Source organism: Lates calcarifer, linkage group LG12 (genome assembly GCF_001640805.2).
Source record: "Lates calcarifer isolate ASB-BC8 linkage group LG12, TLL_Latcal_v3, whole genome shotgun sequence".
NCBI lineage: Eukaryota > Metazoa > Chordata > Actinopteri > Centropomidae > Lates > Lates calcarifer.
Window position 1 is genome coordinate 5640489 of NC_066844.1, and position 22744 is coordinate 5663232.

Below are 22744 nucleotides of genomic sequence, written 5' to 3' on the forward strand. Positions count from 1 at the left end.
TGTTGCAGCAAAACTTCTTATGGGAGAAGCTTGTGGTGGATGGTGGGGCATAAAATATTTCTAATGTTGACACCAGAGACTGCAGCTCACATTCTGTCTCCTGCTGACAGTCAACAATGGTTTCTTTTAAGCATGTCCTTGCCTTTTCCATTGTTAAACAAGGAATAGCGAAAATGTATGATTTATTTTAGTAACATTTAAGTGGATAGTTTTGCAAGGCATTGACAAACAACCTATCATATGTATGAGGGCTAACTATACGAGTGAAACTAATCTCCTCCACCTGCCTGTGCTCTGCCATCTCTGTAGCATTTTCATCATAGCATCAGTTGAGTGTGCTATGCCTATTTTGCATGTTAATGATGTTTGTAATCCCCCATATAAATCTGATTAATCACTTGTATTGTAGTAACTTTATAATATTTTTAGTTGAAACCTGGTTCAAGGCATACTTTAATGTGGAGATAATCTGTCAAAGGCCTCTTTGACCCAGACTCATAGAACAGCCGGGCAACAGACAGATGTACTCTAACCAATCAGAGAGGGCCAAGGTCAGGGGTGATAAGTCACAACCACGCCTCTCGCACGAGGCTTTAAGCTAGCACAAACTGGTAAAGTCTTTACATAAGGTTTATGCTCTCTACTCAAGCAGTAGCAGGGACAGGTACTAGCAAATGTCGGCTACAAGAAATGTAGGGAGTTCAACAACAAACATAATTCCTTTACTAGCTGAGAGCAGTCTTTAGCGGTGGAAAGCATTCCCAGTGTTCACTCGTTTTGCTTCTATTTCCATTTATGTTGTTCTACTGAAGCTAGCATGCTAACCAGCTAGCCCCGCACCTTAGCCATAGTGAGTCACGGTAGCGTCCAGTCAGCCCAGTCTCAATCCAACATGAGAGGATGAAGAAGTAGCGCTGTCCAGAAGCCGTGTCCTAACCTCTTGCAAACACAACGATGGCTGAAGCTCTTGGTAAGTAAAGATGTTAATGCTAACGTTAGTTATGTAGATAAAACACGCAAACCCACTGGAGCAACTGAATATTCTGTCACTGAGCACAACATAAAAATGACGCCGACCATTTGAAATTGAAAAGTAGTAATAATCTGCATGGAAAATTCAGTTGTTACTTGACACTGGAAGGGACATGTCCCAGAAGTCCATATGCAAATGTCTAACAGTAACCGTCAAATAGAGTAAATTGACATTCTCTGTGTCCTTCAAATTGCCTTTTGAGTACTTCATATTATTGAGGGATTCTGACTGGTTGAATTGATCAAAAAATGATTTATTCAGTCTAAATATTTCATAGGAGAATTGCTGATGTGATCTTTTATTTCACCTTTCACACTAAATCTGATGGACAAGCCTTGCTGGCAACTCCAGGAGGTAACATAGCTCAGTAAGGTGTTTCAGTAATTGATAAATATTTCCTCGGGGAACCTGTGTTAAGAATGTCTTTTTCAATTTCATTTTGATTACAGTTGCGAATTAAAAATGTTCCTTGTGATATCTTCTCTTTCAATCTTACACTGAAGGGGAATGTGGGGTCCACTGAGGTTTTCCACATGAAAAAGAGAGTATTTACTTTTGTGGGTTGCCACAGTATTTTGATTATATTTGGCAAACAATGGCAAAATACAGATGCAAATTGTTTCCAGTGAAACTAGGATGATGTCAAATCACTTTTTAAAGATATTCATGGGTTGTCTCACCAAATTTATTTCTGTGGTGTTGGAAAGAAGTACTTGAGGATGTGTTATAATAAATATTCTTACAAAATGATAAGTTCTTTGCTTTTTAAATTGGTAATGAATAATAATTTATACATAACATATTTAATGCACCTTGAATGGGGCCACTGTAATCAGCGAAAAGACTTTTTGTGTGGTTTCTTTTTGGACCTTACTTTCCTTTCAGTAAAATCTCTATGCTCTCTACCATTTTTTTTTTTTTATCACTGAGCTCTGCATTTGTGTGGATTTGAATCCATGAATGCAGTGCTTAGGATAGCAAACAACAGAACTACAGCTTTGTGGATGAAAACACAGAAATGAGCTACATCAGCACTTGCTATAATGTAACCAACCAGTGCAAAGCCAATCACACCTCCCTTGGCACTCAGAGAATCACAGCATTATCCTCATCATTTTCTTTCATGCTCATTCCTTAAGGAAACATGGGTGATTACACACCTCTCTTTGCATCCCGTCATCGAGGCAATTTGTCTCTGCTTTCCATCGAGTGTATACTGACTTTGAGTCGCCAGTCCTGACCCACTCACCCGTAATGCTTCAGGCCAGAAAAGAGTATCTGACAATGTGCTAGTTAATTTGATGCAGAGATTGACTGGATGAGCTATCAGACACTGCTCTGTCAAGACTGCTCTTTTTCACTCTCCATCTCGGGAGTTGCATTTGCTTGCATTTGTAGGCAGGAGGGGTTCTGGAGGAAGGCCTACATAACAGGAAAGAGCTTTCAGATGCAACTCCTGGGGGACAATCGATCTCTCTTTGCGGTGTGCTGTTTTTGCTGCTCCTCCATGGGGGCCCATTGCTATCGATCTCCACCGTGTATGTGCTGTTTTTTGGTGTACAGGAGAGATATTGTAGTGTGTTTAATGTGGTTTGCTGGGAATCATCTTTTTTATTGAATTACCTATTCACTTGGTTGCTTATTTACCATATTTAAGCTGTACTGATATTCATTTTGATATTCATTGCTAAGCTTTTTATAAATCACTGTTTTAGTAGGTCCATAATTTCAAAACAAAGTAAAGGACAATATAATTTCTAAATGATCTAAGAGGCTAACAATGAAACATGAAAAAATAATAAAAGAGGAGGGTATGAGAATAAGGCTATTTAACATGAGAGATTTAGGGACCCAGAAGGGTAAGGGGAAAATGTGGAGGGTATTGTTTGGTAAAATGTGAAGTGCATGTGGCAGACTGCAGGCTGAAATCATGCACTGACACTGCAGTGATAAATCCAGTGCTACTATACTTAAGCTACAAAGGGAAGGACTCAAAGCACTCATAAATGTTTGCTAAACAGTTTGTTTAAGTGCTCTCAAAACTGCTGTTTACTGCAGTGAAATCACATGCTTCTAACTATATGGCACAGTTGATGTTAGCTCTGATTTATAGTTGTAATCAGAGCAATGATCAGGGACACATTTTTAAAAATCTACCCATAAAATCTACTCCTATTATTACTATTTTTTTCAGTTTTTTAAATAGTGATTTCATTGTAATTAATATTTCAAACATTAGCTGACCCTTTACTGCTGAATGAGAGGCAGCAGTAAAAGGAAAAAAAGAGTTTGAGTACTCTGAGTCACATGTTCCCTTTTTGTGAACAGATTCTCAATGGACTAGCACCTCTGAAATGCATGACATCAAAGATTAGAGGGGGTGCTAAAAAATTAATTCCACCAGTCTTAATATTTAACAGAAGCCTCAATGTTAGGAGTACAACCTTTCCTCTTTTCCTACTCCTAATTCTGATGGACATATCTTGCTGTCAAACTGGTAGAGACTTCAGAAGCAGGCAGCCACTCAGAAATGCTGTGGTTGGGGGTTTCTTTGTGGCCTCCTCACCCCTTCTTCTGGCAATACTTACATGCATTGAATTATCTTATCTTGGGGCTCTTTTCTCTGTCTTGTCTTGGTTTGAATCCCCGAGTGCAGCAGCTGGGATTGTGGGTAACAGGACTATGGCTTTGTTTGTAAAAACAAAGCAATGGGCTACATCAGCGTTTACTATAATGTACTAGCCAAGACAAAGCCAATTACCTCCCTGCTACCACCACCACAGATCCACTGTGCTGTTCTCATCATTTTGCACGGTGGTAAAAAAAAAAGACTTACTTGTTTTATGCTTATCCCTCGAGGAAGTGCTGGTGGAGACAAGCTCACTTTATATCTCGAGGTGCTCACTCTTTTTCATATATACTTAGCTTTGTCAAACATTTGTTTATGATTGGTTCATTCAGCAAAAACTTTATTGCCTCAAGTTCAGTGTATGAACTTTGTTGCTTCAAGTTCACAAACTACCAGCTAGGTCAGACTTGATCATTTTTATTTATGTTCCCAACTGTCCTGGTGAGTCAGGGCAGCAATGGGCAGATTGTAACTCCAAGGCACATTTTATTAGGTTTTATTAAATATTTTAAGATTTCAAATGTGGTTTATCTTCTCAGCCCAAGCAGTCCTTTATTATTAAGTAATCGATAAAGATATGACAAACTAAAGTACATTCAGAATGGAAAATACTTTAAGGGATTTAGACATCTCATAGTTGATGCTAGGAATAAGAATAAGCTTATCTTAATTTAAGCGTTATCCTTTAAGCTTTTTTTTTATATTTAAAGTGCCTTGCTCATAGCTCAAAGATTGTTGAGTGACTGAGAATGTATTTATATATGTACATACACGCACACATATATCTGTGGTTGGTGCACAGATTTGACTGCTCTCCAAAAGAGTGATCTCCTCTCCTTAACACACACACACACACACACACACACACACACACACTCTCTCTCACACTCACACACCCTCTAACACACACAAAGACAAAACTGAACTCATTAAAGTCAGGGTGCTGTGAGCGCCCTGCTGCTGTTCCAACAGAGGTCCCCGTCTGAAAGACCCGGGCGGCAAGGACAATTGTTCCTGTTTTGTGGGAATAAATCACAGGGGCTAAATGTGACTAGTAGTGTCTCACTTTGATTATCACTGTTGACATATTAGCCAAGTGCAGAATACAGATTGTGCTCCCTAGCTCTTTCAAAACTGGTCATCTGCTGTCACTGACTGAGTAATTGCTGGCTATTGTGTCTTTGCAGAGTTGTAGGCAAAAAATTTGTGGAAGAAAAAAATTATCCTTTATAAATTTACACCTTTTATGTATTCAGAAGCACTAGTGTATCCTAATGTTGTGTTATATTAAAAACACTTAAGTAATGAAACCAGACACTTATGGAAAGAGTAAAATATACTGTGTCTAACTCTGTAGAAAGCTCTAAAACTTGCTTGTAGGCATCTAAAAATGTTTCAAAAACAACACTATATTCTCTAATTATTTAGAATAGATAAATTACAGTGAATTTGTTACAAATGAAATATTACTGATGCCCTCATTAATAACTGATAGAGATTTCTCTTTGGTCATCTTAATGGACCTTGGGAAGTTTGACAACACTGCAACTCATTATTTGATAATCACCATCATTAACAATGATGTATTCATTTGGTAACAATATTTAGAACATAATTGATAAATCATTGATAATAATGAACATTTCATTAATTCCACATGAGTTCATAATTAATTCATTACAGACTCATTGTTTACTAGGAGCTTATGAAAATTCAATAATTTACCAGGGTAGTTAAGCATCTTGGCAATTATACATGGGCAACCTTAGCAAAAGTTTTCTCTATGTCATGTGTAGTCATTGAATGTATTCTGGTGTAAACCAGTTTAGGATTTCAAGTACAAACACCAAAGTCTTCATTGTATGTGTAGAATTGTTTTATGACTGGTGGTATCTAAAAAGGCAGGCAAGCAGATAACAATGAAAACCAACGCGCAAGTGCATTTAAAACACAATAATGTTACAGATGAAAAGCTGTTACAGTAAAGTTATCTGTATTAAACTTTTACCGTGACTTCTGAAATATCTCCCTTTCACCATGGAAGATGTATTACATGACACTGAATTTGTTGAATAAATCATCACTCATTTCTAACTTCATATCTCTGAATGTTAACATCTATTTACTTACCCATGCACTTCCTAAAAATGACTTGCATCAACTCATGTAGTATTTCTTGTATTTTTCAGGCTCCCAGAGGTGCGGATATCAGACAACGGGCCTTATGAATGCCATGTGGGCATCTATGACCGGGCAACAAGGGAGAAGGTTGTCCTGGCTTCAGGGAATGTTTTCCTTACTGTTATGTGTAAGTACCGTCACTGCCCTTTATCTATATTTTAAAACCAAGGAGACACCTTTCCGACAATGTCTTGCCTACAGTATTCAGTGTATGACTGGTGAAAACTGGAGGCTGGGGTGGGACATGGGGTACACAGAGAGCCACTGTTCAAGGTCAGCAGGTTGACAGTATGACAAAGATTGAAAAACAGGATGTGGTGCAGGCCTGCAGGCAGGAGGCAAAGCCCTCCTGGTCACTGTGAAAAGTGTAAGGTTTCAGGTTTTACGTGTGGTGCCGGAGGAGATGTTTTAAAACTGATACTGTGTTGGATATGCTGTTTTCCAGCATGTAAGAAGGAATTTTGGTAGAGAAAATTAAATCATGTTATGTATGCAATTGTAATATTTAGGAACATAAGCATTTAGCTGATGCTCATATCTGTAGTGAACAGGTGGAGATGTACTTTAGGAATGTGGATAGGTCAGAGCTCCACAACAATCCTTTTGATTATGAGAGGGTCTCTTATCTGTGTGCTTGCCAGTGTGCCAAAAAAAAAAAGCACTCTCTTACCATTTATGCTCTTTTCTGTCATCTCTCCTATTTGTGGTATTGAAGTTTGAAAGACACAAGCACACCTGTTTTGGGATAAAAACTATGTTTAGTTAATTTGATTGCTCTAATACCAGTGATCATTTGTCTCACACCAGCCTGGTATGAATTTGAGAACACCCATCAGCCCTTTTTGCTGTGTGTCGAGGTTTTACGAAGCACATTTGAAAAATGACAGGGCACATGGATGGATGTTGGTTCAGAGAAGGAACAATGGCATTTCAGGCAACAAGTGGATTAAGCACCTTCACCCAGTGAATACAGAACATATTTTACACAGAGGTGATTTTTCTGGTTGATAGAGTAAGTATTATTATTATTATTATTATTATTATTATTTGTTATAGTTCCCTTTCCAGCGTGGATACTTTTTCACCCTGCTGTCGTGACTGTCTGTATGACAGCAAGATGTAATGAACACATCTCCTCGAAATTTTGTAGACGGATACTGTAGGCCTTGGGCTACGGAACAATTGATTAAATTTCAGCAGTGATCTGGATCTAGAATGTGTGCCATTAGAAGGTTATTGCTTCCTTCAACCATGAACCTAACAGAAATAGACTGGATTCCAAATCCTGAGGGTGGTCAAGAAATTGATCCAACTGAAAATTCAAGTTGATAGGAATGATGTCTTTTTGCTTTAACAGCAAGTGCTGAGAAGTGTTCAGCGTTGGCGGAGGTATGCGCCATCTCAGTGCCCTCTACTTTTCCAGGATTTACATTTTTAGACAAAGCATGTACTCTGTTTTTGTGTCTATCTATTCCTGTCTGTCTTGTCGATTGTATAGATTTAATACTGATATATCTTTTCTTCATTTACTTCAAACCTTCTTGCCTTTTACAACTGCTATTACTATTACCCATTATTTCATTCAGTCATTAGAGGAAGTTGTGCCTGTAGCCTATTGCTCAGTCTGTGCTGTAATTATTGTATTTAAGTCCCTCTAACGACAGCTGCTTTGCTTTCCTCTGATGTATCAGTTCCAGCAGCAAAGACATGCTGTTCTCCATGTGGTACTATGGCTAATTAGCAATGGTGAAGTTTAGCAGTGGAACACCAAAGAGAGAGACTATGTGACAATATTACTCCATTATCACATTTTGTGCTTCTGAGAACTGCCTTTGGTTTTCATGTTTCTTTTGTTCTTTTAACTTAGACATTCCTTTCTTTTTAACTAAGCCCTTGACCTTCTATTCTGTTCTTTCTGATGACCAATTTTGTGCCTGTGTTTGAGCGCTCCCCACACTGATGTCAGTGAAAGACTTTATCAGTAGGAGGAGATTTACCCAGTTAACTGTTTCCTGTTGAAGCGCTGGGTGGGAAGAGGTGAATGATGTAGTTGTGGGATAGTCGGAGCACCCCTAACTCAGCTGGGTCTTAAATCAACACTCCACAAGAGAGGAAGAAGAATGGCCTCTGGCATTGTGGCTAATTGCCGTCTAAACTGAAACAGAATTATTCATAACCTATTAGTGTGTCAAGTTCAGTGGGAAGTAAAGAAAAAAGTAGAGAGGAGAAAGAAAGAAAATGAGAGGGAAAAAAAGTTAATTAATAGGAAGCAGTACACGGAGAGTATTTTAATTTTTTAAAGGGCTTCATAAATAAGAATTATCATTTTAATGAATCCCCTGCCAAGAAATTCAATCATCCAGTTTTAAAAGGCTAAACCCTGAACTCTTGGTACCTCCGCTACTGTCCTTCACTCTCTGGAAAGTTTGAAAAGTCTTTGCTTTTCTTCTTGCACTGCATAGTCATATGTTGACTTTATTAAGCCTGAAGGCATGAAGAATGTCTCCCCCAAATGACTGTCACAGTCTTACTAGGATGACCAATTTAGCTTAAGCCGTGTCCAGTAATGGATTCAATTAATCATTAATTAATCACTGATTTCTGGAGTTACATAAAAAGTGTAGTGTACAATGTTTTTAACATTTACAAGCAAACAGTATCAAAATAACTGGGAGTAATATGTTCTTTAATTTTCTTTAATGTACAGTACGTATACCACATTCCCTGGGCAATTGCACTGACAATCTTTAATCCTCATAATGAGTAACTTGAATAAGATGCAGTATCAAGATGTACTCATAACTAGGGCATTTTATTATGTACTGTGTTAGCTAGCAAGCCCTTAACCTGAGTGAGCTTTTGTGGTGCTCTGTGTCTGTAAATGTAATTATTGAGGCATTATTTTATGATAATTAATGATGAGGAACTGTGTTGTTATAATCAAGTTCAAAATCAGCATCTGAACTGAAAGGTTATAGATGAAGTTCAGTCTCAGAAAATCCACAAATAAACTGAAGGACAGAATCCTTAGTAGGTTATTGAATAAGCTGTCAAATCATCCTCAGCCTCAGTCTGCAGAGGATATATCCAACAAGATGTAAATACACAGTGGGCAGAAAATTGACAATGTAATGGAGCTTGGCCTTTTGACCCCCTTCCTCAGTCATAGTTTCACTGAAGAGGGCTCAGCTGAAGAGTGTCAAGGGACAAAACTCTCAGTTCTTTGATGCAAAGACCAGAAACATTAATAGGATTCTCATGTGTCCGTCAGAATTCAAAAGAAATCATAAAGAACTGTGCACAGCACTTCATTAAGAGAGACTTGGCGCATCATTGTCTACTGCTGTTGGCAGTGGGTCTGCCAGCAAAGTAGGATATAAGACTGGAATATTTCACACAATGAGATGGTCATTCACTTTGGTTAAACTTGGAAATATGTCTAAAAATTTAAAAGCAGAGGTTTTTTTATATTCAGTACCCTTAGGTCAATGCTGTGCCGGGATATTACACATGTAACTTCATGGAAAAGTGAATCCAAATTTATATTTACATGCAACATTAAAAACATAATTAGTCTGCTTAGAGCAACACTGATGCTCAATAGAGGGACTGCAGAGGCTGCTAGTTGCAAAGAGTTGTAACTTCAGCTGTAGCTTCACCTGTGTGACTAGGTTGCATGCAGTTTTTCACAGGGCAGCACAAAATGTAACCTGTCTAAATATTGAAATTGTTTTAAGCAGTTTCAGAAAGTATTCTATTTAGGAAAAAAAAGGTTGTAAAAATAATATCATAATGGCATTTGTGTGTTGTCTTTGGATGAGTTCACTTGAGCAAATTATGAAAACAATTGAGATCTGCATTTGAAATAGCGGTCAAAATAATCAGGCACTATATATTTAGTTTTTTATACCTTACCAAGACATTTTATTGAGCATTTAATTTGTGTGGTAGTCAGTGGACTTTAAAGATACATTTTTAGCCAGCTGGTATTTGAAACACAAAATATGTGAAGTTACTACAGCATAATACATTCAGTATATTGTGAATCCGACAGATCAGGGGATAGACTTCTGACCCATCACCGATCACATAAAATAGATATTTCATTCTGCAAACAGTGACACATCCATCCCTGTAAAGCTAAGGTCATAATTTCAGGCTTTTGTGGGTAAAAGAAATCAATAGCTCTTTTCCCAATGGTAGAGATAGGGTCATTATTTGTTATTACCCAAAGTGATTCCTATGCGAACATTCCAAAGATTACAAGGAAAGGTTATTTGTCTCCTCCGAACAGAGCCTGACCTTGGGAAGCCAGCTCTTGGTTGATCTGTGTATAGTGTCTCAGACAACTAAGGTTGTTGTGTTGTTGTCTGTATCAGATGACCGTTTGGTTGTGACTCCTCTGTTGGATGAAGAACATCTTAATAACCTTGTCTTTAAACATCATGTCACGTATATCCAGAAATCCTTTCTTCTAACCTTTTGTAAAGCGCGAGGATGTAATTTAAAGGATACCCTTCATGAGGCAGCAGGGCTGGTATTTATAACCCCTAGAAACAGAGATGAGCGCTAAGGTGTAGAGGGACTAATTACCTTCTCATCCCATAAAACTGGGATTCGCTTCAATAATGGATGCCCAACTTTAATTAAGCGCTGTGTATATTTAGGCGCTCGTTTATAAATGGGTGGGATTAATGGTGTACAAGCCAAGCCCAAAAACAGCAACGCCTGCAGACACAGCAGTTCAGTGTACTAGTAGGAAGAGTTTAGAGACCGTATGCATGCAAGTTTGCGTGTGCGGAGAGGCTTGTTTGGGTGGTGGGGTTTGATGGATTGCTAGGGAGTGGCTGTTCCCTCTGTGTCCTGTACTTGTTCAGGAAGTGAAAAGAACATCTTGGCCAGAATCGACACATAGAGTGACTCAAACACAGTGGCCTAATTCTGAGCTCTCAGAAAGGTTTCCAATTTTGTCAGACTCATAAGTTGTATTCTGAAGTGTTTGCCATGTCGTCTTTTAGCGTGTCTCGGGTCACCGTGGGGGATTGTTCAAGAGTCCTTGATATGATTCTCCATTACTCTCTCATTTATCCTTGGTGTCACCTTCCTGCTCATCACACTTAATGTCCTACAGTGTGCTATCAGCATCATAACCTGTTCAGTTGAATTGGTGCAGAAATGTTTCATGCAGTAGGCAACAACATTCTCTGTTTCATTTTCTGACAAGATCAACTGTTGTCCCCCTGGACTAACCCTTATCATTTCTGTATCGTGTTCATAATTAACAGGACAGACATTCCTAATTTCTTATGAAAATGAGCAGTTCTTTCTTTTCAAAGAAACTGTGTGACCGTCTCCTACTTCCTCCCACTACCACCATTCAGTTTTTCTCATTGGGAGCAGCAGCAACATGTTGGCTTGGAGCCCATTGGAGGAAAGAAAGAATGAAATGAATTCAAAGAGCAGATGAATTATTAAATGTCTGTCTTTGAGCTAAGCCCTGGGGTGATAATTGAGGCAAAAATAAACAACCCATGGGCTTCCTCAAGGATTTCTCTACCCATTATTGAACTGTTGGTCTATGCATCACTTAGTCTATGCTAAAGAATTTCTGTCAGATTTTTTTTTTGTCTTACTTCCATGCTGTCAGAATTTTGTCAAAAAAATGTTTTCCCCTTACTTGATCTTACTTTTTCCCAAAACCCACTGAGGTGTGGGATCGTTCATTAATTTGGCAGCAGAATTTTAAACCTTCATCGGACAAACGATGAAATCTGTTGCTGCCATCTTGCAGCCAATTAGCTTCAACTCGGTTGCAGCATAAACTTGAAATCATATTTGCAGCCATATTGTGTCTCGTTTCAGGCGGCATTAATAACAAGCCATTTTTTACCCTGTAGCTCACTCAGTGTCTCATTCAGTTGACATTCACCAGGCACACATCAGTGGGGCAGCCGATATGTGCCAAGGCTGTAGCCTCGTGAGTAAGCCTGTTTTCATACCCAGAGATTTCACACAGCAAACAAAAAAGCAAGCATCTGATCGTTGCATCATATCGTCTGCTCGTTTTCTGTCCACTTAAACACTCCAGGAGGCCGTATTTTGGCCGGAGGTATTGTTTATCAACAAAGACCTGGAATCACTGTTTGTAGGCTATTTCTGTACACTGATTTGATTTGCATTCGCAAGCATGGTAACATATAGAAATAAAGATTAGCAAAGTAGTAATCCTTGAGAACCCCCATGGATTGATTCCAAATCCTCAGTTGAAGTCATAGTACTATGTACTGTAAGCTCTTCAGTATATGTGTTTGTGTATCTATAACCCTAGCATAACAAGTCAGTGCCATGTGTACATATTTATTCTGGACACAGTTCAAGCATAAGGCAAATTATTGTTTTGTTTTAGTGAAGATTGATAATGTCCTGTTTTTGTTTTCTGCATTCAAGCTGGTGTTGTCAATATAGAACACTGTGCTTAAGTACACTATCCATTTTTCCTCTCCTCACTACACTCACTTAATGGCAAGAGACCCTGCAGGCACATTAAAAGTTTGGCTTCTCATTTTCAATGTAGGCATGTCCTGAGTAGACCCTGCTGCTTCTACCACCATATGGCACTATTGTTAAAGAGCACAAATTAGGGCTGTATTGAGCTGCTGCAATGAGCAAATACCATTTTGCTCTGCGTGACATCGAGGGAGGTTTATTGAACCCCATAAGACACAGCATCTCCTGTCTGTCATGCATTAATCTTTTAGGAATGCTCCTCCCCTGATACGTAATCCCAGTCATGGTGGAGCAGTGGAGGGCACCATGCAAAGATCACTGTGCTGTGCAGTATTTCTCTTCTATATGTACTGTTATACCCTATGGATAATGAGATATCAGTTGAAGTCAATGAGTCATATCAAATAATGTTCAAGTCAAGGTTGTTATATGGATAAGCTCAAAGTTGTAGAGTTGTCAGTTACATGGAGACAGTGTTTTTGATGAGAAGAAACTTTGAGCAAATCAGCATTTTTTTTTCAAAGCACCACACCAAAACACAGAAGTATACATCTTCAAATAGTTCCAAGAGTCTTTAAACCATCACTTTAGAATAACCTTGTGATGTCTTTCATGATGCAGCCCTTTATTGTTTCTTTGGGTAGCATTCGTTCCTTCATCCTGAGACGTGCATGTCTGATACCGAACACAGTGCCTTCCCTGATGTCTCCGTGTGGCTCTCTGTACACTGTGAAGTGTAGGTTTCATTCCTTGTGGTGCAGTCTCCCTCATTCCCTTCACTCCCCCTCACTAAGGATGTCTTCATCACTTGCTGTGCTCTGCTCCCCACCAAGGTCCCTCCTTTTGAGCGTGGATGACTGAGGAGGCGACAGAGGAGAAACAGCTTTGCCTCCCCAGAGACACACTGCTGATTGTACCAAAGGATGAGAAAACCTCTTTGTCTCTCTACCTTTTACCTCAATATCACCTTGCTTGATAAGTCTCCTTTCCTACCAAGTGATCCCTCTAAATATAGTTTCTGGCTTCACAGGCTTTTTGAGCAAGTTTGACAAAACTTATGAGACAATGTTATCTTTTCCTCTGTAAAGGAATCAATTCATTCACTTAAGGAGGTTATGTGTTGTATTTTAACTTTAATTAATTTCTCAAGAGACTATGCCAAGGGCATCTGTAACTTGAAAAAGGTCAGCTAAAAAGAGCTAGACAGGATGTGAAAAGCCAAATAGCTCCCTAGTCTGCAGTATCATTTCAACCCTGTGGAGTAAATATATGATTTGATTTATTTTTAGCTTGGTCCAGTGTGACGATAAGATTTTTTTCTAACTACAGGGAAATACATAGATGTGAGATCACCTGTCTGTCATTTACAATCTATTTGCTTTCCTCACATAACATTTATTTTGTGATGAATTTTCTTTAAGTATTTGCGCCCACAGTCTATCCCCTGTGTGCTCTCTATCAAAACATTCCATTATGTTGACTCCCTTAAAAATGTTTTGATGCATAGCTCACCAGAAGGGCTCTTTCATAATATCAAGGTTCCAAAAAAAGACAGAGCAGATGAGTTTTTCATTTCTTTTAGACTTTCACAAGAACATATTGACAAGGAAAGATAATGATGACATTTTCTCTTCACAGAGGCTGCATTTATGGTAATTTGAAGATATATTCAATACACAATGTGGTAGAGAGCCGTCAAAGACAATACCTGCTTTTGTAAGTGTAGTGTGACTATGACTGTGACTGTTTTTTTACACATTTTCTTGTGTGCTATCTGTTTTTGCAAGTGTCTAAAAGTCAGACTCCCTTTTCCTTGGAATTATACTGCCTTTGACTTTAAAATGCCTCATTAATATGTTTTGAAAAGATTTTATTATAATTGTATCATTATATGAACACTTCTTTTTTACATTTTAATGTTAGGTATAAGCATCTCCCATACAGATGAGGTTTAATGTCATTTAGTTTTGTAGATCTTGAAGGGTGGAAAGGGACTGATATTTCCAAAAGTGGTGCTGAGCACCTTTCACTGTGGTCTTAGCTCTTTGAGATTTGACTCTCATCTTTGCTGCTGCACAAAGGACTGTGAGACAAGCGATAAATTTATGGGGAAGGAAGAAATACAGGTTTAGGAGCCCCTGAAAGCAGCCCGTGGGCATGGATCAAATGGATTTCTTCTCAGTGTGCCCATTTTTCTAAACTTGAATAAGAAACAAGAGGAGGGGGAGCTTAAGGGAAAATTGAAATGGGAAATTCATATTATACTGGGACTCTTATTCTGTCCTGTCAGAATCCATCAAATTAAGGGTAGGTAGCATAGCCTCCATTAATCGTGTAAATATCTGATCTGAAACAGTGCTGCCGGGTCAATAGATTTTTAATGACATCTTTTGAAGGAATACAGCAAAGTTGTTTTGGGATTTTCAATCTCAAAAATATGGTATTAGAAACCAGACCCGTTAATGGATGTATCACACCAGAATCTGGAACCTACATAGTTACATGGGTGAATTTGTTCCAAATAGACCTTGTTTCATTCTTGAAAGAAAGGTTGTTGTTTGGCTTCATTGTAAATTTACAAGAGCATTTTAAAAATAGTTTAATTGAGGTCAAGGAACTTACATATTTAGGCATTTCAAAGGGCAGAAAACAGAACTCAGGTTGATAAATATAGAAATGAAAGTGGAAGCTCATGAAAGGTGGCAGCTTTAGAACCAAATGCCAGCTTGATGATTCTGCTTTATTTTAGGAATTAACCATATTAATTGGCACACTCTTGTTAACACCACATTATTCCTTTCCTCCTTCTTCTACGTCTTATTATTTTAGTTGCAGTAATTGTACCATTGGGATCTCTTTCATAAAGATTTTGGCTTCTTGAGGTGAAAACTACTCAGTGGAGGATTTTGTATAGGGATGGATAATATATTCTCTTGTGTGTGATATTTCAAAGTCCATTGATTGAAATTCCACCACCAAATCCCACGACAGAATGGAAAAAATATGTTCATGCCGTACCATTTTCTTACGGTACTTTCACCTTGACACCGTAGCTCATGTGATGATCTATAGATGGGGGTGTATAGTACAGTTTGTGTAGTATAGTACAGTACAGTTTTTGTGTGTTCAGTAGAGTTGTCTGCATCAGGAGCAGCCTCAGGACAGAAACACACAGGAAGATAGACTGTTAATTGTGCTGTAATTGAAATAATGATTTATTTCAATAATAAATTGATAATAATTTTTTACCCATATTTGCTATAGTGCTACAGTGTGTGCTTCAGCTACAAGATAGCTGCTCCATTGCTGTGGAGAATTGAACTTAACCTCTGATGCAACCCAAAGGTGTGTCACCTTAAATATTGCCCCGAGGCGGCAGGTGTACCAGACCTTTATGCACTTATACAATAACAAACATGTAAAGTGTTCTGGCATCGATGCACTGAACCTTGTTGTCATGGTGACAAGAATACACTTGCAGTTAACCCCTTAACGCAGATTGTCGTGAATTCGCATCATACCGTTTGCATTCAGACTGCAGCCGAGATAGTGTCAGCTTGAAAGCAAAAACACAAATAATTAAATTTTTTTTTACAATTGTAAATACATTCAGGCATCAAGGGGTTAAGGTGGTCTCCCATGTCAAAGTCCTGTGTTATGTCAATCCATCCATCCACCTCAGCCGCCTCCTATGTCACCTGACTTCCTCCATCATAATTACTACAGCCACTAGAGAGCATCCAATAATTAAACCTAACTATGGGTCATAATAAGCTGCTACCACATTTTTTACAGGACAGTCTCTAGTTGACTGTTATCTTGACCTCTCAAGACCTCACAGTCGCAGCACATCAGGGAGGAATGTAATGGAAGTAAATCAGCAGTCATTTAAAAAATATATATTCTGTAATATAAGTAAGCAAGCAAGAGGACACCGCAGTCAAAACCTCAGTACTGGAGAAGCTTTGTGTTCCTACAGAACCAAGATCAAAAAAGCTCACCTGCCATAGTGGCCTGTAGAAATGACACAGTGCCTGCCAATTTTTAGCCCATATTTGGCGGGATTGGTGAATGTTAATTTCAAGCCCTGGTGGCACGACATGTGGCACTGGCATGGGCTGTAGTGGGCAGGTGTTGCCTGTGTGAGAGCATAAAGATCTGAAATCTTGTTCCAAAATTAGATATCCAACCACTGAAAGGAGTGATACCTGTTCTTAAAATGATTGATTGCACAAAGGAAAGACATTACAGTCCTTAAGAAAAGAGGGAAGGAAATGAGAGGGGACCTTTGTGATACAGTGCTGATTTGATATGTAGGCTCTTTTAAGCGTATGATTCTGCAACATTATTATAATGATTAGATATCCACATTATCCACTGTGTCCTGGGCTGCAGAAACAGACAAAATGAAGACGAAAAAGGTAAAACTTGTAAAACCTTTATTGATGTTGCTGTCAGAACCAGATGGATTCTAGATGTGGGTCTGTAACTAGAGAATATAGCCTCTTTGTATATACAGAGACACTGTATCTGGAGACTCTACCACTGTCTTGGCAGCATATGAGTGATACAGTCAGGGGCAATCCATGTGTGGATTAATGGACAAAAGTATGAAGGATCTTAAAAATCTATGCTAAGACTAATTGGGAGCTTAACAACAGGATTGAGAACAGGAGTAACATGAGCTCTTCTCTTTGTTACAAGTAAAACCTTGGCAGCAGCAGTTTGGATAAGCTTTAATTGATTTGTAGACAATTGGGGAAACTTGAGAAATAGTCAAGCCCACTAGTAAGAAAAGAATGCTTAAGCTTTTCAGCATTTTGGGCCAATAGAAGGACCCTGACCTTTGTACTTCTCCTTAAATGATGAAATGGTGTTCCGGAATGTCTTTACATTCACCTTACATCTTAAAAACAAATCAATACTAAGACCCTGTGATAGAATGTGATGAGATAATGTAGTTAATTGTATGCAGTTTCTTTCTTTGCTTACTTGGAGTTTGTATAAAGGAGCTATCCATCAGGATCAACAGCTATTTACAGTTAGATGTTCTAAGTATAAAATGAAGCTTGATGCACAGGTAATGACCACTGCTTTATTTGTTGTCAATCAGAGTAGATTTTTGAATGTCAGCTATGATATTGGTAAAAAAAATTCTGTACTTTGTCAGGGGCATCAGACAGTTTAGTGTAGTGCTGATAGAACCACATACACAGAGACTAGTCCTTGACTTGGCTCTGATCAGCTTTATGCAAATAAGGCAGATCCACTCTGGAATATTTGAGTTTCTTGACTTAAGAGCCTTAAAGGCTGGTGTGTTTCTTTGCATATTTCAGCCCCCTTACTACAACTTCCATATTTTCCAAAGCATAACCATTTTCCAAAGCATTTTATAATTCCATTGTTTTTTAACTGTAAGTTTATTTTCTCTGTGAAAATAAACTTACAGAACCTTTAAACCTGTTTGACACCAAGAATTCATCACACTGATGGATTTCTGTGAGTTTTATTTTTTGTCAAAGTTACATTATGGTTTTGTGATAATGCAAGTGTAAGTGTAGATTGATTTTAAAATCTGTACTGCATTACCACATGGCAGTATCATACATTTGGCAAAAAATAAAGCAGAGTCAGTGTTCACGGTTATGGATTACTAACTGCAAGCTAGTTTATTGTCAGAGTGTACTGAAATTAACTGAAACCAGCTGCTCTCAGAAAATCAATCTGAAAACTTGCTTTGGAAAATGGTTAGGAGTAAAGTGTGCAGTATTTGTAATGAAAGGTATTTGACAGTTTTGGAGACACACATAGTCTCAACAGATACCCCAGCAAGCTGTAGAGCATTTATTAAACATTCAATATGAATCCCCAAAGCAGCTTCTACACATTGAAGCTCACAACAGTGGCAGGTAGGCAGTCTAATATTTCTGACCTGATAACTGTATGTGCATTCTACAGTATGCTTTTGTCCAGGGATCCATATTTATTGAATAACAGTTGGAATACCACTCAGTAAACTAAATGAACACTTCAGACATTCAGCTTTTATTTTCACTGTATGCCTAGAAGTGTAAGGTAGCAGGCAGCTCTGCTTTTATATTATAATCTCATGTATATCATCTGTTGATGTGACGTCGCATGTTCCCAGTCTGCAAGGTAGCAAGATTTATTATGTAATTCATTCACACAAGTCAACACTACAGTAGATAAACATAGAGACTGACCTCAATGACTGTTCTCAAGGCTTGTACTCTTCAGTGATAAACGCTTTATTAAATTGAATGATCACATTGACTCTTGTCTGGTGCTTCACTATAACCACATAGACAGATGGACACTTCTTGCTCACCCTGAATTACTTGAAACCCAGGAACACATGAACTGACAGGGCTCCCATAGCTTGCTTCTGGTCGGTTTCTACTGATGGAGTCAGGCTCCTTCATAAAATGATGCAATCTGTAAATTTGGGGGGATGCTTAGAGCTTGCTTTCTTGCTTGGTTCTGTATTATTTTACGATGGATATGCTGGGTATTCTGAGAACTGTTGCCATCGTGGACGTACAGATTGATGGATGCATGCTGCTTTTGGCAAAGAAATTAGTAGAGATTTAAGATCTTGAGGTAGCCTCAATCTGTGTTCTGATCTTGAATAATTCAATCTGTTACAGAGTAAATTGTTGAAGTGGCCGTGGGCCAAAAGCAAATTTGAGTTGGAAACTGATATAAAATCTTGATGTGGGCTGGTGGATGGTGGAAAAGCTGTCTTTCAAACCAAACAGACAAACCAGGCAACAAATTTCTTGCTGCAGTAGTTTGACTGCCAGAGACGAGGCAATTTCTTGAATAATACATGCTTCAGGATTCTTTCATAATCTCATTATGTGAGCAGTGGTGAAATGCTGATACATTAAAAAAAATAAAATAAACTTAATGTATATCACACTGCATTTCCAGGGGGTGGGTGATTCACACTGCACTGTATTGATACTCATTTTTCTGAACATGGAAAGTAAATATCCTCTTGAAATGCACGATATCCAACATTTTATGAGGTGCTGGAACGAAATCTTGCTACAGAGCTGGGGCTCCACCTAAATCAAATTATGCCATAATGGAAAGTAGGTGCAGAGATATTTGCAACCTCATGTGTGCCAAAGTCAATATGTTTGTCAGATTGCCCCTGAACAGAGCAACAGTGCTCCATAAATGATTCCTTGTTCCATATAATGAAGACTCTTTCAGCTGGCTCTTGCTGCTGGCTGTGACTTTGCCCGAGAGCATATTCTCACTTGTTCCATCCTATTGTGACTGAATGACTGTGGAATAGAAACAGGCTCACAACCTGACTTACAATTATAGCTGGGCTATTTCTGTCAGGACACAAGAGGTTGTCTCTGCCCCCATGTTTCTGCTCTGCTGATATGAAGACAAACTAGATAGCCAGCTAGATTTGTTAACTGAGTTAGAATTATGCTTTTTCCCTCTAAAATGATTGTGTGGGGGGTCAGTAAAAATGTCTCTTCCTACCCGTATCTTAGTGAAGAGCAAGCTTCAATTGTAAATCAACACTGAATCATACCAGATAAAAAGCTGCACTTACACAGCTCACTGTAGGTTCAATTTTAGAATGCTATAGAGATGTCTATTGACGTCAGTTTTGTGGTACAGCCCATTTTAGCAAAAGTCTGCATGGCTGCTCTGAATGAGGAGAGCTGTGATGGTATGATGTAAACAAACAGATATATTGACTGGCTTAAAAAGTAAAGGCTAAAGGAATCTAAAATGATCTGAATGTACCAGTGGTCTATGAGTGTTGAGTGTTGCCAGACTTTGTTGATGTGACAGATCTCCTGTAATAAAAAAAAAAAAAAAAGAAAGAAAAACAAGCCTATAGGTTGTCAGGAAGGTTATAACAACTCAGGTTTCATTGGTAGGTAACCACTAGCAGCCATAGCAATGATGAGTCGAGCAAGCAAGGAAGTTAGATAACGTATTATGCAGAGCTTTAAAGTCCATATTAGGAGGGGGTTAGGATGAATGGATGAACATCAACATCAACATTGTTTCTTTCATCCATGACCGTTCAACAACTTTAACAGTGTGTTTATGTTGGTATGTACCGTATTTTGCCACAGCAGACATTAGCTGGACCAAGCCAGCTTTTATTTTAATGGCAACCACATATACAAGTTTTGTCACCAAGATATCTATTGTCTCATCAGATTGCACTAATCCATCTGCTTCTCTTTTCTGCTGAGCCTTCAGCAGTCTGTAGAAAACTTATTTCTGAATTGTCTCTGAATGCAGTTGAACAACAGCTTTTTTATTATACCATTTATTACCAGCTGTGGCAGCAGTGTGTGTGTGTGTGCACGCGTGTGTGCCTCCTCAAGACACCCACTATAGCAGGAACTACTGCTGAGGCAGTTGTGGGCACTTTGGCAGGTGTTTATAAGTCTGTCAGTTTGTGTACATATTTTGTCACTGAGACAGTGTCACAACCATACAAGATACAGGCACAAAACTGGTGTGTAGCTGAGATCAAGTTGACTTTGACTGGTGTGATCCCATAGCAAGATGGTGTCTAGTATTAGCAGTGTTTTTGTTTTTTGTTTTTTCTCTCTGTCCAGTATTAATGCACCACTGGTGTGGAGGATGTCCAGGTCAGTAAGTCACTATGTGTATTTTGACAGCTTATTGGAAACACCTACTGGAACATCACTGGCTGGGTTGTCGCCACTTGTGTTTCATGCTTGAACCCATGGACTGAGACAGTGTAACAACAGTTTAATGCCCCATATGATTCTGTTTGAATGTACAGTTTAATTCCCCATTTTAGCATTCACACTATGAATCACTGTCATCTTTCTGACAACTAATTATGAAATACATTGCCCATGAATTTTTCAAGCTCTTTCAAGAGCCATATTATTAATACCCAGACTACACTTATACATGTGACATCAACATGATAATACTGTAAGCCAGAAAGAACTCAGAGCTTTCACAGCACTAATCAAATATTTTGGGCTCTAATGAATCACCATCAGTCTCTTTATAACATGAGATTTGTTCTTGGAGCAAGCTGTCTATGAAGCCATCATTGTTTTGACGGTAATGCGTTTTATATAGACGTTTCTGTCAATGCCATATTAGAGTGTAAATGTGAAATCCCAAATTACTCAGCAGTCAATAACAGCAGTTCATCATGATGGAGCTGCCATTGGTAATGTGTTGATGGTTCTGTCAATCTTGCAATCTCTTATCATTGCAAATGAACTCATATTGTGAAAATAATAATAATAAATAATAAATAATAATTTGCCAGTTTGAATCATCATAACAGTGTAATATTGTTCTTTTGAAAGAGGAGATATGGAGGCTTGTGCATCAGTTTTGCAGTTGAGTGACTTTTGAAAATGGTGTGCTTCCTCAGCACTGAGTTGAATTGCAAATAAATCATCTCAATATTAACAAAACACTCATTTTCTTTTCACTGACGTAGACATTATAAAAATGCATATGCACATCTGTCAAGAAAAATGTGGATTGAGTTTGAGTTTTCCCAGTGAGATATTACAGTGCCAACTATGGTGCTATGGCGGATCCTTTTTTTGCATTGATTAGCACATGTCAATGCTGACTACTTAAACTTTGCTTTGGTTTAAACAAAAATCCCTACAGTCCCTTCTAGATAACCAGGAATCAGAGCATTTATTAAATCCAACCATTTCTGTGGTTTTTACATGTAAAGTAGCTCATTTAAAAGCCCAAAGTAGAAATATGGATTATTTTGTCAGTAGCAGCCATGTTTCTTCATCCTAGCTTGATTAAAGAATCATAGACCTTTCATAATTCTGCCACACTAGAAAATGCTGCTTCTTGCTTTTTTGACTGTTGTTTTGAGACAGCAGAAATGTGTTCCCCAATATTATGTTTGTGATTGCAGCCTTCATTTATTGGAGCTTCTCCAATATATGATTTTTAACATGGTACTCACAAAGATTAAATTTAATAAAACTTATTATTATTATTATTATTATTTTATAGTTTTAACTTTTAATCATCATGTCACTCCGTATTAATTTTAAACTATTTTGTCATTGTCAAACTGAAATTGCAATTGAAATGCAACAATTCAAGAAAAAAAAGCAGTGACAATGACAATATAAGCTGAAGAAGAGATATTTGTTGGGGTGTTTTTTCATGATACAATATTATATCAATTCAATGGACAATGATTTGATGTTTGCCAATATCACAAACTCTATGATACAATTTAGATCTAAGCCAGCAATCGATATGAGATGATATCATATGCTGATTTAACACAATCACTTCCATTCATATCAAATCACAGATAGCAACTAAATATCATTTGATAGTTTTATTAA

The 22744-nt window shown here is 38.2% G+C and overlaps 1 protein-coding gene across 4 annotated transcripts in view; it reads left to right on the top strand.

Annotated features, from left to right (window-relative positions):
- Positions 1–22744, top strand: part of igsf21a (immunoglobin superfamily, member 21a) — a 163637-nt gene that overhangs the window by 97476 nt on the left and 43417 nt on the right. For all 4 annotated transcript variants that reach the window (XM_018679466.2, XM_018679485.2, XM_018679457.2 and 1 more), the window contains one exon: positions 5852–5970. In XM_018679466.2, coding sequence (XP_018534982.1) covers positions 5852–5970 — 119 coding nt within the window. The remainder of the gene's footprint in view (positions 1–5851; positions 5971–22744) is intronic.